Source organism: Chiloscyllium plagiosum, unplaced genomic scaffold (genome assembly GCF_037043375.1).
Source record: "Chiloscyllium plagiosum isolate Xiang-an unplaced genomic scaffold, Cpla_swu_hap1 HiC_scaffold_38, whole genome shotgun sequence".
In the NCBI taxonomy this organism is placed as follows: domain Eukaryota; kingdom Metazoa; phylum Chordata; class Chondrichthyes; order Orectolobiformes; family Hemiscylliidae; genus Chiloscyllium; species Chiloscyllium plagiosum.
This window is the reverse complement of record NW_028270176.1, coordinates 10846874-10862460: the sequence shown is the minus strand read 5'-3', so window position 1 is coordinate 10862460 and position 15587 is coordinate 10846874. Positions and strand designations below refer to the sequence as shown.

The following is a 15587-nucleotide window of genomic DNA, read 5'->3' as shown; positions in this document are numbered from 1 at the left end:
CACACCCGGTCACTGACTGCCATGCTCAAACCCGGTTACACTCACTCCCATGCTCACACTCAGTCACACTCACTTCCACGCTCAAACCTGGTCACACTCACTCCCAAGCTTACACTCACTCCCACGCTCACACTCACTCACACTCACTCCCACGCTCACACTTGCTCACACTCACTCCCACGCTTGCATAGTCACTCGGTCATGCTCACATTCGGTCACACTCACTCCCACTCTCACACTTGGTCACGCTCACACTTGCATGCAGAAACACACATGGACACAAACCCATCCTCCATCACGCCTGTCCTGTTCTGAGTGCAAACACAGCGTCACACTCACTCGTTCAGTCTGTCTCTCACAGCCAGAGACATTCACCACCTATTGCACACTTGTGCACACCGAAAATGGTCAGAGGCACAAGCTGAATGGTACGCCCATCAGATACAGTTCCTCAAAGGCAGCCTCCTCCCTGCCATGTATCTGTCCCACCTGGTGCAGGGACAGTCTGGCAGTGTGCCCTCAGCCAGCAGGCCGGGCCAATGTCAACACAGTCACTCAGAGCTTTTCCATCCCAGGCTGGGCTCAGAGGCGCCCAGTCCTGGGAAGGTGTACCCGCCTAATTCCCCATTAACAGGCCGCTCTCTGCCTTTAGGACCTTCAGCAGTTACTACAGCTCCAGCAGTTGGTACTGCTGCCTGGGCATCACCTTGCTGCCAATCTCCAGGGACCGGCACAGTTCCTCCTGCCACAGGCACAGCAAGGACAGCAAGGTAGGTGGCAGTCAGCTGGCCTACACTGACCGGGTACAGCTCAGGCAGGCCTCCTCTTCACCCCCCTCCCAGCCCCATAAAATACCGAGGCTAAAGCTGCATCACCTCCAGATCCAGCCCCGTGCTGCCCCTGTCCTGGGAGGGGACAGTGTGGAGGGAGCTTTACTCCGTATCTAACACCGTGCTGCCCCTGTCCTGGGAGGGGACAGTGTGGAGGGAGCTTTACTCTGTATCTAACCCCGTGCTGCCCCTGTCCCTGGGAGTGTTTGATGGGGGACAGAGTAGAGGGAGCTTTACTCTGTATCTAACACCGTGCTGCCCCTGTCCTGGGAGGGGACAGTTTAGAGGGAGCTTCACTCTGTATCTAACCCCGTGCTGTCCCTGTCCCTGGGAGTGTTTGATGGGGGACAGAGTAGAGGGAGCTTTACTCTGTATCTAACCCCGTGCTGTCCCTGTCCCTGGGAGTGTTTGATGGGGGACAGTGTGAAGGGAGCTTTACTCTGTATCTAACCCCGTGCTGTCCCTGTCCTGGGAGTGTTTGATGGGGGACAGAGTAGAGGGAGCTTTACTCTGGATCTAACCCTGTGCTGTCCCTGTCCCTGGGAGTGTTTGATGGGGGATAGTGTAGAGGGAGCTTTACTCTGTATCTAACCCCGTGCTGTCCCTGTCCTGGGAGTGTTTGATGGGGGACAGTGTAGAGGGAGCTTTACTCTGTATCTAACTCCGTGCTGTCCCTGTCCCTGGGAGTGTTTGATGGGGGACAGTGTAGAGAGAGCTTTACTCTGTATCTAACCCTGTGCTGTCCCTGTCCCTGGGAGTGTTTGATGGGGGACAGTGTAGAGGGAGCTTTACTCTGTATCTAACCCCGTGCTGTCCCTGTCCTGGGAGGGTTTGATGTAGGGACAGTGTAGAGTGAGCTTTACTCTGTGTCTAACCCCATGCTGTCCCTGTCCTGGGAGGGTTTGATGTAGGGACAGCGTAGAGGGAGCTTTACTCTGTATCTAACCCCATGCTGTCCCTGTCCTGGGAGGTTTGATGGAGACAGAGTAGAGGGAGCTTTACTCTGTATCTAACCCCGTGCTGTCCCTGTCCTGGGAGTGTTTGATGGGGGGACAGTGTAGAGAGAGCTTTCCTCTGTATCCAATCCTGTGCTGTCACTGTCCTGGGAGGTTTGATGGAGACAGTGTAGAGAGAGCTTTACTCTGTATCTAACCCTGTGCTGTCCCTGTTCCTGGCAGTGTTTGAAGGGGACAGTGTAGAGGGAGCTTTACTATGTATCTAACCCCGTGCTGTCCCTGTCCCTGGGAGGGTTTGATGGAATGGACAGTGTAGAGGGAGCTTTACTCTGTATCTAACCCCGTGCTGTCCCTGTCCGGGGAGGGTTTGATGTTGGACAGTGTAGAGGAAGCTTTACCCTGTATCTAACCCTGTGCTGTCCCTGTCCGGGGAGGGTTTGATGGGGGACAGTGTAGAGGGAGCTTTACTCTGTATCTAACCCCGTGCTGTCCCTGTCCCTGGGAGTGTTTGATGGGGGATAGTGTAGAGGGAGCTTTACTCTGTATCTAACCCCGTGCTGTCCCTGTCCCTGGGAGTGTTTGATGGGGGACAGTGTAGAGGGAGCTTTACCCTGTATCTAACCCTGTGCTGTCCCTGTCCGGGGAGGGTTTGATGGGGGACAGTGTAGAGGGAGCTTTATTCTGTATCTAACCCTGTGCTGTCCCTGTCCCTGGGAGTGTTTGATGGGGGATAGTGTAGAGGGAGCTTTACTCTGTATCTAACCCCGTGCTGTCCCTGTCCCTGGGAGTGTTTGATGGGGGACAGTGTAGAGGGAGCTTTACTCTGGATCTAACCCTGTGCTGTCCCTGTCCCTGGGAGTGTTTGATGGGGGATAGTGTAGAGGGAGCTTTACTCTGTATCTAACCCCATGCTGTCCCTGTCCTGGGAGTGTTTGATGGGGGATAGTGTAGAGAGAGCTTTACTCTGTATCTAACCCCATGCTGTCCCTGTCCCTGGGAGTGTTTGATGGGGGACAGTGTAGAGGGAGCTTTACTCTGTATCTAACCCCGTGCTGTCCCTGTCCTGGGAGGGTTTGATGTAGGGACAGTGTAGAGTAAGCTTTACTCTGTGTCTAACCCCATGCTGTCCCTGTCCTGGGAGGGTTTGATGTAGGGACAGCGTAGAGGGAGCTTTACTCTGTATCTAACCCCATGCTGTCCCTGTCCTGGGAGGTTTGATGGGGGGACAGTGTAGAGGGAGCTTTACCCTGTATCTAACCCCATGCTGTCCCTGTCCTGGGAGGATTTGATGGACTGGACAGTGTAGAGAGAGCTTTACTCTGTATCTAACCCTGTGCTGTCCCTGTCCGGGGAGGGTTTGATGTTGGACAGTGTAGAGGGAGCTTTACCCTGTATCTAACCCTGTGCTGTCCCTGTCCTGGGAGGGTTTGATGGGGGACAGTGTAGAGGGAGCTTTACTCTGTATCTAACCTCGTGTTGTCCCTGTCCTGGGAGTGTTTGATGGGGGACAGTGAAGAGGGAGCTTTACCCTGTATCTAACCCTGTGCTGTCCCTGTCCGGGGAGGGTTTGATGGGGGACAGTGTAGAGGGAGCTTTACCCTGTATCTAACCCTGTGCTGTCCCTGTCCGGGGAGGGTTTGATGGGGGACAGTGTAGAGGGAGCTTTACTCTGTATCTAACCCTGTGCTGTCCCTGTCCCTGGGAGTGTTTGATGGGGGATAGTGTAGAGGGAGCTTTACTCTGTATCTAACCCCGTGCTGTCCCTGTCCTGGGAGTGTTTGATGGGGGACAGTGTAGAGGGAGCTTTACTCTGTATCTAACTCCGTGCTGTCCCTGTCCCTGGGAGTGTTTGATGGGGGACAGTGTAGAGAGAGCTTTACTCTGTATCTAACCCCGTGCTGTCCCTGTCCCTGGGAGTGTTTGATGGGGGACAGTGTAGAGGGAGCTTTACTCTGTATCTAACCCCGTGCTGTCCCTGTCCTGGGAGGGTTTGATGTAGGGACAGTGTAGAGTAAGCTTTACTCTGTGTCTAACCCCATGCTGTCCCTGTCCTGGGAGGGTTTGATGTAGGGACAGCGTAGAGGGAGCTTTACTCTGTATCTAACCCCATGCTGTCCCTGTCCTGGGAGGTTTGATGGGGGGACAGTGTAGAGGGAGCTTTACCCTGTATCTAACCCCATGCTGTCCCTGTCCTGGGAGGATTTGATGGACTGGACAGTGTAGAGAGAGCTTTACTCTGTATCTAACCCTGTGCTGTCCCTGTCCGGGGAGGGTTTGATGTTGGACAGTGTAGAGGGAGCTTTACCCTGTATCTAACCCTGTGCTGTCCCTGTCCTGGGAGGGTTTGATGGGGGACAGTGTAGAGGGAGCTTTACTCTGTATCTAACCTCGTGTTGTCCCTGTCCTGGGAGTGTTTGATGGGGGACAGTGTAGAGGGAGCTTTACTCTGTATCTAACCCCGTGCTGTCCCTGTCCCTGGGAGTGTTTGATGGGGGACAGTGTAGAGGGAGCTTTACTCTGTATCTAACCCCGTGCTGTCCCTGTCCTGGGAGGGTTTGATGTAGGGACAGTGTAGATTGAGCTTTACTCTGTGTCTAACCCCATGCTGTCCCTGTCCTGGGAGGGTTTGATGTAGGGACAGCGTAGAGGGAGCTTTACTCTGTATCTAACCCCATGCTGTCCCTGTCCTGGGAGGTTTGATGGAGACAGAGTAGAGGGAGCTTTACTCTGTATCTAACCCCGTGCTGTCCCTGTCCTGGGAGTGTTTGATGGGGGGACAGTGTAGAGAGAGCTTTCCTCTGTATCCAATCCTGTGCTGTCACTGTCCTGGGAGGTTTGATGGAGACAGTGTAGAGAGAGCTTTACTCTGTATCTAACCCTGTGCTGTCCCTGTTCCTGGCAGTGTTTGAAGGGGACAGTGTAGAGGGAGCTTTACTATGTATCTAACCCCGTGCTGTCCCTGTCCCTGGGAGGGTTTGATGGAATGGACAGTGTAGAGGGAGCTTTACTCTGTATCTAACCCCGTGCTGTCCCTGTCCCTGGGAGGGTTTGATGGAATGGACAGTGTAGAGGGAGCTTTACTCTGTATCTAACCCCGTGCTGTCCCTGTCCGGGGAGGGTTTGATGTTGGACAGTGTAGAGGAAGCTTTACCCTGTATCTAACCCTGTGCTGTCCCTGTCCGGGGAGGGTTTGATGGGGGACAGTGTAGAGGGAGCTTTACTCTGTATCTAACCCCGTGCTGTCCCTGTCCCTGGGAGTGTTTGATGGGGGATAGTGTAGAGGGAGCTTTACTCTGTATCTAACCCCGTGCTGTCCCTGTCCCTGGGAGTGTTTGATGGGGGACAGTGTAGAGGGAGCTTTACCCTGTATCTAACCCTGTGCTGTCCCTGTCCGGGGAGGGTTTGATGGGGGACAGTGTAGAGGGAGCTTTATTCTGTATCTAACCCTGTGCTGTCCCTGTCCCTGGGAGTGTTTGATGGGGGATAGTGTAGAGGGAGCTTTACTCTGTATCTAACCCCGTGCTGTCCCTGTCCCTGGGAGTGTTTGATGGGGGACAGTGTAGAGGGAGCTTTACTCTGGATCTAACCCTGTGCTGTCCCTGTCCCTGGGAGTGTTTGATGGGGGATAGTGTAGAGGGAGCTTTACTCTGTATCTAACCCCATGCTGTCCCTGTCCTGGGAGTGTTTGATGGGGGATAGTGTAGAGAGAGCTTTACTCTGTATCTAACCCCGTGCTGTCCCTGTCCCTGGGAGTGTTTGATGGGGGACAGTGTAGAGGGAGCTTTACTCTGTATCTAACCCCGTGCTGTCCCTGTCCTGGGAGGGTTTGATGTAGGGACAGTGTAGAGTAAGCTTTACTCTGTGTCTAACCCCATGCTGTCCCTGTCCTGGGAGGGTTTGATGTAGGGACAGCGTAGAGGGAGCTTTACTCTGTATCTAACCCCATGCTGTCCCTGTCCTGGGAGGTTTGATGGGGGGACAGTGTAGAGGGAGCTTTACCCTGTATCTAACCCCATGCTGTCCCTGTCCTGGGAGGATTTGATGGACTGGACAGTGTAGAGAGAGCTTTACTCTGTATCTAACCCTGTGCTGTCCCTGTCCGGGGAGGGTTTGATGTTGGACAGTGTAGAGGGAGCTTTACCCTGTATCTAACCCTGTGCTGTCCCTGTCCTGGGAGGGTTTGATGGGGGACAGTGTAGAGGGAGCTTTACTCTGTATCTAACCTCGTGTTGTCCCTGTCCTGGGAGTGTTTGATGGGGGACAGTGAAGAGGGAGCTTTACCCTGTATCTAACCCTGTGCTGTCCCTGTCCGGGGAGGGTTTGATGGGGGACAGTGTAGAGGGAGCTTTACCCTGTATCTAACCCTGTGCTGTCCCTGTCCGGGGAGGGTTTGATGGGGGACAGTGTAGAGGGAGCTTTACTCTGTATCTAACCCTGTGCTGTCCCTGTCCCTGGGAGTGTTTGATGGGGGATAGTGTAGAGGGAGCTTTACTCTGTATCTAACCCCGTGCTGTCCCTGTCCTGGGAGTGTTTGATGGGGGACAGTGTAGAGGGAGCTTTACTCTGTATCTAACTCCGTGCTGTCCCTGTCCCTGGGAGTGTTTGATGGGGGACAGTGTAGAGAGAGCTTTACTCTGTATCTAACCCCGTGCTGTCCCTGTCCCTGGGAGTGTTTGATGGGGGACAGTGTAGAGGGAGCTTTACTCTGTATCTAACCCCGTGCTGTCCCTGTCCTGGGAGGGTTTGATGTAGGGACAGTGTAGAGTAAGCTTTACTCTGTGTCTAACCCCATGCTGTCCCTGTCCTGGGAGGGTTTGATGTAGGGACAGCGTAGAGGGAGCTTTACTCTGTATCTAACCCCATGCTGTCCCTGTCCTGGGAGGTTTGATGGGGGGACAGTGTAGAGGGAGCTTTACCCTGTATCTAACCCCATGCTGTCCCTGTCCTGGGAGGATTTGATGGACTGGACAGTGTAGAGAGAGCTTTACTCTGTATCTAACCCTGTGCTGTCCCTGTCCGGGGAGGGTTTGATGTTGGACAGTGTAGAGGGAGCTTTACCCTGTATCTAACCCTGTGCTGTCCCTGTCCTGGGAGGGTTTGATGGGGGACAGTGTAGAGGGAGCTTTACTCTGTATCTAACCTCGTGTTGTCCCTGTCCTGGGAGTGTTTGATGGGGGACAGTGTAGAGAGAGCTTTACTCTGTATCTAACCCCGTGCTGTCCCTGTCCCTGGGAGTGTTTGATGGGGGACAGTGTAGAGGGAGCTTTACTCTGTATCTAACCCCGTGCTGTCCCTGTCCTGGGAGGGTTTGATGTAGGGACAGTGTAGAGTGAGCTTTACTCTGTGTCTAACCCCATGCTGTCCCTGTCCTGGGAGGGTTTGATGTAGGGACAGCGTAGAGGGAGCTTTACTCTGTATCTAACCCCATGCTGTCCCTGTCCTGGGAGGTTTGATGGAGACAGAGTAGAGGGAGCTTTACTCTGTATCTAACCCCGTGCTGTCCCTGTCCTGGGAGTGTTTGATGGGGGGACAGTGTAGAGAGAGCTTTCCTCTGTATCCAATCCTGTGCTGTCACTGTCCTGGGAGGTTTGATGGAGACAGTGTAGAGAGAGCTTTACTCTGTATCTAACCCTGTGCTGTCCCTGTTCCTGGCAGTGTTTGAAGGGGACAGTGTAGAGGGAGCTTTACTATGTATCTAACCCCGTGCTGTCCCTGTCCCTGGGAGGGTTTGATGGAATGGACAGTGTAGAGGGAGCTTTACTCTGTATCTAACCCCGTGCTGTCCCTGTCCCTGGGAGGGTTTGATGGAATGGACAGTGTAGAGGGAGCTTTACTCTGTATCTAACCCCGTGCTGTCCCTGTCCGGGGAGGGTTTGATGTTGGACAGTGTAGAGGAAGCTTTACCCTGTATCTAACCCTGTGCTGTCCCTGTCCGGGGAGGGTTTGATGGGGGACAGTGTAGAGGGAGCTTTACTCTGTATCTAACCCCGTGCTGTCCCTGTCCCTGGGAGTGTTTGATGGGGGATAGTGTAGAGGGAGCTTTACTCTGTATCTAACCCCGTGCTGTCCCTGTCCCTGGGAGTGTTTGATGGGGGACAGTGTAGAGGGAGCTTTACCCTGTATCTAACCCTGTGCTGTCCCTGTCCGGGGAGGGTTTGATGGGGGACAGTGTAGAGGGAGCTTTATTACTGTACCTAACCCTGTGCTGTCCCTGTCCCTGGGAGTGTTTGATGGGGGATAGTGTAGAGGGAGCTTTACTCTGTATCTAACCCCGTGCTGTCCCTGTCCCTGGGAGTGTTTGATGGGGGACAGTGTAGAGGGAGCTTTACTCTGGATCTAACCCTGTGCTGTCCCTGTCCCTGGGAGTGTTTGATGGGGGATAGTGTAGAGGGAGCTTTACTCTGTATCTAACCCCATGCTGTCCCTGTCCTGGGAGTGTTTGATGGGGGACAGTGTAGAGGGAGCTTTACTCTGTATCTAACTCCGTGCTGTCCCTGTCCCTGGGAGTGTTTGATGGACTGGACAGTGTAGAGGGAGCTTTACTCTGTATCTAGCCCCGTGCTGTCCCTGTCCATGGGAGTGTTTGATTGGGGATAGTGTAGAGGGAGCTTTACCCTGTATCTAACCCCATGCTGTCCCTGTCCTGGGAGGGTTTGATGGACTGGACAGTGTAGAGAGAGCTTTACTCTGTATCAAACCCCGTGCTGTCCCTGTCCGGGGAGGGTTTGATGGGGGACAGTGTAGAGAGAGCTTTACTCTGTATCTAACCTCGTGTTGTCCCTGTCCTGGGAGTGTTTGATGGGGGACAGTGAAGAGGGAGCTTTACCCTGTATCTAACCCTGTGCTGTCCCTGTCCTGGGAGGGTTTGATGTTGGACAGTGTAGAGGGAGCTTTACCCTGTATCTAACCCTGTGCTGTCCCTGTCCCTGGGAGGGTTTGATGGGGGAACAGTGTAGAGGGAGCTTTACTCTGTATCTAACCCTGTGCTGTCCCTGTCCTGGGAGGGTTTGATGGGGGACAGTGTAGAGGGAGCTTTACTCTGTATCTAACCTCGTGTTGTCCCTGTCCTGGGAGTGTTTGATGGGGGACAGTGTAGAGGGAGCTTTACCCTGTATCTAACCCTGTGCTGTCCCTGTCCGGGGAGGGTTTGATGGGGGACAGTGTAGAGGGAGCTTTACTCTGTATCTAACCCTGTGCTGTCCCTGTCCCTGGGAGTGTTTGATGGGGGATAGTGTAGAGGGAGCTTTACTCTGTATCTAACCCCGTGCTGTCCCTGTCCCTGGGAGTGTTTGATGGGGGACAGTGTAGAGGGAGCTTTACTCTGGATCTAACCCTGTGCTGTCCCTGTCCCTGGGAGTGTTTGATGGGGGATAGTGTAGAGGGAGCTTTACTCTGTATCTAACCCCGTGCTGTCCCTGTCCTGGGAGTGTTTGATGGGGGACAGTGTAGAGGGAGCTTTACTCTGTATCTAACTCCGTGCTGTCCCTGTCCCTGGGAGTGTTTGATGGGGGACAGTGTAGAGGGAGCTTTACTCTGTATCTAACCCCGTGCTGTCCCTGTCCCTGGGAGTGTTTGATGGGGGACAGTGTAGAGGGAGCTTTACTCTGTATCTAACTCCGTGCTGTCCCTGTCCCTGGGAGTGTTTGATGGGGGACAGTGTAGAGAGAGCTTTACTCTGTATCTAACCCCGTGCTGTCCCTGTCCTGGGAGGGTTTGATGTAGGGACAGTGTAGAGTGAGCTTTACTCTGTGTCTAACCCCATGCTGTCCCTGTCCTGGGAGGGTTTGATGTAGGGACAGCGTAGAGGGAGCTTTACTCTGTATCTAACCCCATGCTGTCCCTGTCCTGGGAGGTTTGATGGAGACAGTGTAGAGGGAGCTTTACTCTGTATCTAACCCCGTGCTGTCCCTGTCCTGGGAGTGTTTGATGGGGGGACAGTGTAGAGAGAGCTTTCCTCTGTATCCAATCCTGTGCTGTCACTGTCCTGGGAGTGTTTGAAGGGGACAGTGTAGAGGGAGCTTTATTCTGTATCTAACGCTGTGCTGTCCCTGTTCCTGGCAGTGTTTGAAGGGGACAGTGTAGAGGGAGCTTTACTATGTATCTAACCCCGTGCTGTCCCTGTCCCTGGGAGGGTTTGATGGAATGGACAGTGTAGAGGGAGCTTTACTCTGCATCTAACCCCGTGCTGTCTCTGTCCCTGGGAGGGTTTGATGGAATGGACAGTGTAGAGGGAGCTTTACTCTGTATCTAACCCCGTGCTGTCCCTGTCCTGGGAGTGTTTGATGGGGGGACAGTGTAGAGGGAGCTTTACTCTGTATCTAGCTCCATGCTGTCCCTATCCCTGGGAGTGTTTGATGGGGACAGTATAGAGGGAGCTTTACTCAGTATCTAACCCCGTGCTGTCCCTGTCCTGGGAGGGTTTGATGGACTGGACAGTGTAGAGGGAGCTTTACTCTGTATCTAACCCCGTGCTGTCCCTGTCCCTGGGAGTGTTTGATTGGGGATAGTGTAGAGGCAGCTTTACCCTGTATCTAACCCCGTGCTGTCCCTGTCCTGGGAGGGTTTGATGGGGGACAGTGTAGAGGGAGCTTTACTCTGTATCTAACCTCGTGTTGTCCCTGTCCGGGGAGTGTTTGATGGGGGACAGTGAAGAGGGAGCTTTACCCTGTATCTAACCCTGTGCTGTCCCTGTCCAGGGAGGGTTTGATGGGGGACAGTGTAGAGGGAGCTTTACCCTGTATCTAACCCTGTGCTGTCCCTGTCCGGGGAGGGTTTGATGGGGGACAGTGTAGAGGGAGCTTTACTCTGTATCTAACCCTGTGCTGTCCCTGTCCCTGGGAGTGTTTGATGGGGGATAGTGTAGAGGGAGCTTTACTCTGTATCTAACCCCGTGCTGTCCCTGTCCCTGGGAGTGTTTGATGGGGGACAGTGTAGAGGGAGCTTTACTCTGGATCTAACCCTGTGCTGTCCCTGTCCCTGGGAGTGTTTGATGGGGGATAGTGTAGAGGGAGCTTTACTCTGTATCTAACCCCGTGCTGTCCCTGTCCTGGGAGTGTTTGATGGGGGACAGTGTAGAGGGAGCTTTACTCTGTATCTAACTCTGTGCTGTCCCTGTCCCTGGGAATGTTTGATGGGGGACAGTGTAGAGGGAGCTTTACTCTGTATCTAACCCCGTGCTGTCCCTGTCCTGGGTGGGTTTGATGTAGGGACAGTGTAGAGTGAGCTTTACTCTGTATCTAACCCCGTGCTGTCCCTGTCCTGGGGAGGGTTTGATGGGGGACAGTGTAGAGGAAGCTGTACTCTGTATCTAACCCCGTGCTGTCCCTGTCCTGGGAGTGTTTGATGGGGGGACAGTGTAGAGGGAGCTTTACTCTGTATCTAACCCTGTGCTGTCCCTGTCCTGGGAGGGTTTGATGGGGGACAGTGTAGAGAGAGCTTTAATCTGTATCTAACCCCGTGCTGTCCCTGTCCTGGGAGTGTTTGATCGGGGACAGTGTAGAGGGAGCGTTACTCTGTATCTAACCCCGTGATGTCCCTATCCTGGGAGTGTTTGATGGGGGACAGTGTAGAGGGAGCTTTACCCTGTATCTAACCCCGTGGTGTCCCTGTCCTGGGAGTGTTTGATCGGGGACAGTGTAGAGGGAGCGTTACTCTGTATCTAACCCCGTGATGTCCCTGTCCTGGGAGTGTTTGATAGGGGGTCAGTGTAGAGGGAGCGTTACTCTGTATCTAACCCCGTGATGTCCCTGTCCTGGGAGAGTTTGATGGGGGACAGTGTAGAGGGAGCGTTACTCTGTATCTAACCCCGTGCTGTCCCTGTCCTGGGGAGTGTTTGATGGGGGACAGTGTAGAGGGAGCTTTACCCTGTATCTAACCCCGTGGTGTCCCTGTCCTGGGAGTGTTTGATGGGGGACAGTGTAGAGGGAGCTTTACCCTGTATCTAACCCCGTGGTGTCCCTGTCCTGGGGAGGGTTTGATGGGGGACGGTGCACAGCAGGTTTGACTCGGAGGTGTGCTGTGCCTGTAACCGAGGTGTTGAGTTGTATTGATGTGGTGTCCTTCTCCCTGTTCTAGGTCTACTTTCGACACCAAATCTTTTACAGCTACCTCAGCAAAGCCAAGGGGGACTCCTGCAGGCCCAGCCGCGCCTAGGGCTTGCTGCACAGGTCAGTGTACAATCAGCAGGCAGGGGGCCTGCAGCGCGGCTGCTGAGCTGGCATAGGGACTGAGCTGCTTCCCAGTGCTCTCCTGACATGGATGCTCTGATTGAAAGGTTCTGCTCAAGCCCTGCCACAGTCTGCCTTGGAAACGCTGGAAAATGGTCCGTCAGTGGCTCTATCTCTGGCGAGATCTGGTTTCCAGGTCTCTCCAACGGAGATACCGGGCACGGTTTTAGTACCACAGCAAGTGAGCTGTCTTTTCGGATACGGCCTCAACACTGAGAAAGCTGAAAGCCCCTCCCATCCCCCCAGCAACGAACAGCGTGGAAAATTGTACACAGGCAAGCAGCATAAACAGAGGCTTGGACAGGTTGAGCAAGCCTTGCCCCGCCCCAAGCTTCACCGGCCCATATGGGGGGGTCTCCATGAGACTGCAGTCTGCATTGACAGGCACTGGGGTTCAACCAGGGGGGGCTGTAGACAAACCCACAGAGCAACAGAACACTGAGGGTGTGTGTGTGTAGGTGCACTGAGTCCCTGTGTTAGTCTGTAGGCACACTGAGTCCCTGTGTTAGTCTGTAGGCACACTGTGTCGCTGTGTTAGTCTGCACTCACACTGAGTCCCTGTGTTAGTCTGCACTCACACTGAGTCCCTGTGTTAGTCTGCACTCACACTGAGTCCCTGTGTTAGTCTGCACTCACACTGAGTCCCTGTGTTAGTCTGGAGGCACACTGTGTCCCTGTGTTAGTCTGTAGGCACACTGAGTCCCTGTGTTGGACTGCACTCACACTGAGTCCCTGTGTTAGTCTGCACTCACACTGAGTCCCTTTGTTAGTCTGTAGGCCCACTGAGTCCCTGTGTTAGTCTGTGGGAACAGTGAGTCCCTGTGTTAGTCTGTAGGCCCACTGAGTCCCTGTGTTAGTCTGCACTCACACTGAGTCCCTGTGTTCGTCTGTAGGCACACTGAGTCCCTGTGTTAGTCTGCACTCACACTGAGTCCCTGTGTTAGTCTGTACTCACACTGAGTCCCTGTGTTAGTCTGGAGGCACACTGAGTCCCTGTGTTAGTCTGCACTCACACTGAGTCCCTGTGTTAGTCTGCACTCACACTGAGTCCCTGTGTTAGTCTGCACTCACACTGAGTCCCTGTGTTAGTCTGTAGGCACAGTGAGTCCCTGTGTTAGTCTGTAGGCCCACTGAGTCCCTGTGTTAGTCTGTAAGCACAGTGAGTCCCTGTGTTAGCCTGCACTCACACTGAGTCCCTGTGTTAGTCTGCACTCACACAGAGTCCCTGTGTTAGTCTGCACTCACACTGAGTCCCTGTGTTAGTCTGTAGGCACACTGAGTCCCTGTGTTAGTCTGCACTCACACTGAGTCCCTGTGTTAGTCTGCACTCACACTGAGTCCCTGTGTTAGTCTGTAGGCACACTGAGTCCCTGTGTTAGTCTGCACTCACACTGAGTCCCTGTGTTAGTCTGCACTCACACTGAGTCCCTGTGTTAGTCTGCACTCACACTGAGTCCCTGTGTTCGTCTGCACTCATTCTGAGTCCCTGTGTTAGTCTGCACTCACACTGAGTCCCTGTGTTCGTCTGCACTCACACTGCGTCCCTGTGTTAGTCTGTAGGCACACTGAGTCCCTGTGTTAGTCTGCACTCACACTGAGTCCCTGTGCTAGTCTGCACTCACACTGAGTCCCCGTGTCAGTCTGTAGGCACACTGAGTCCCTGTGTTAGTCTGTAGGCACACTGAGTCCCTGTGTTAGTCTGTAGGCAAACAGAGTCCCTGTGTTAGTCTGCACTCCCACTGAGTCCCTGTGTTAGTCTGCACTCACACTGAGTCCCTGTGTTAGTTTGTAGGCACACTGAGTCCCTGTGTTAGTCTGTAGGCAAACAGAGTCCCTGTGTTAGTCTGCACTCACACTGAGACCCTGTGTTAGTCTGCACTCACACTGAGTCCCTGTGTTCGTCTGTAGGCACACTGAGTCCCTGTGTTAGTCTGCACTCACACTGAGTCCCTGTGTTAGTCTGCACTCACACTGAGTCCCTGTGTTAGGCTGCACTCACACTGAGTCCCTGTGTTAGTCTGTAGGCACACTGTGTCCCTGTGTTCGTCTGTAGGCACACTGAGTCCCTGTGTTAGTCTGCACTCACACTGAGACCCTGTGTTAGTCCGTAGGCACACTGTGTTCCTGTGTTAGTCTGTAGGCACACTGAGTCCCTGTTTTAGTCTGCACTCACACTGAGTCCCTGTGTTAGTCTGCACTCACACTGAGTCCCTGTGTTAGTCTGTAGGCACACTGTGTCCCTGTGTTAGTCTGGACTCACACTGAGTCCCTGTGTTAGTCTGTAGGCACACTGAGTCCCTGTGTTGGACTGCACTCACACTGAGTCCCTGTGTTAGTCTGCACTCACACTGAGTCCCTGTGTTAGTCTGTAGGCACACTGAGTCCCTGTGTTAGTCTGCACTCACACTGAGTCCCTGTGTTAGTCTGCACTCACACTGAGTCCCTGTGTTAGTCTGCACTCACACTGAGTCCCTGTGTTAGTCTGGAGGCACACTGAGTCGCTGTGTTAGTCTGCACTCACACTGAGTCCCTGTGTTAGTCTGGAGGCACACTGAGTCGCTGTGTTAGTCTGCATTCACACTGACTCCCCGTGTCAGTCTGTAGGCACACTGTGTCCCTGTGTTAGTCTGCACTCACACTGTGTCCCTGTGTTAGTCTGTACTCACACTGAGTCCCTGTGTTAGTCTGCACTCACACTGAGTCCCTGTGTTAGTCTGTACTCACACAGAGTCCCTGTGTTAGTCTGTACTCACACTGAGTCCCTGTGTTAGTCTGGAGGCACACTGTGTCCCTGTGTTAGTCTGCACTCACACTGAGTTCCTGTGTTAGTCTGTAGGCACACTGAGTCCCTGTGTTGGACTGCACTCACACTGAGTCCCTGTGTTAGTCTGCACTCACACTGAGTCCCTGTGTTAGTCTGCACTCACACTGAGTCCCTGTGTTAGTCTGCACTCACACTGAGTCCCTGTGTTAGTCTGTAGGCACACTGAGTCCCTGTGTTGGACTGCACTCACACTGAGTCCCTGTGTTAGTCTGCACTCACACTGAGTCCCTGTGTTAGTCTGCACTCACACTGAGTCCCTGTGTTAGTGTGCACTCACACTGAGTCCCTGTGTTAGTCTGTAGGCTCACTGAGTCCCTGTGTTAGCCTGCACTCACACTGAGTCCCTGTGTTAGTCTGCACTCACACTGAGTCCCTGTGTTAGTCTGCACTCACACTGAGTCCCTGTGTTAGTCTGCACTCACACTGTGTCCCTATGTTAGTCTGGAGGCACACTGAGTCGCTGTGTTAGTCTGCACTCACACTGACTCCCCGTGTCAGTCTGTAGGCACACTGTGTCCCTGTGTTAGTCTGCACTCACACTGTGTCCCTGTGTTAGTCTGTACTCACACTGAGTCCCTGTGTTAGTCTGCACTCACACTGAGTCCCTGTGTTAGTCTGTACTCACACAGAGTCCCTGTGTTAATCTGCACTCACACTGAGTCCCTGTGTTAGTCTGGAGGCACACTGAGTCGCTGTGTTAGTCTGCACTCACACTGAGTCCCTGTGTTAGTCTGGAGGCACACTGAGTCGC

At 53.6% G+C, this 15587-nt stretch overlaps 1 protein-coding gene across 1 annotated transcript in view; it reads left to right on the top strand.

The window, feature by feature from the left end:
- Window positions 1-15587, top strand: part of pou2f2b (POU class 2 homeobox 2b) — a 333861-nt gene that overhangs the window by 87140 nt on the left and 231134 nt on the right. Inside the window, exons 7-8 of the mRNA XM_087980873.1 lie at window positions 653-770; window positions 11861-11952. Of these exons, the coding sequence (XP_087836999.1) occupies window positions 653-770; window positions 11861-11952 (210 nt within the window). The remainder of the gene's footprint in view (window positions 1-652; window positions 771-11860; window positions 11953-15587) is intronic.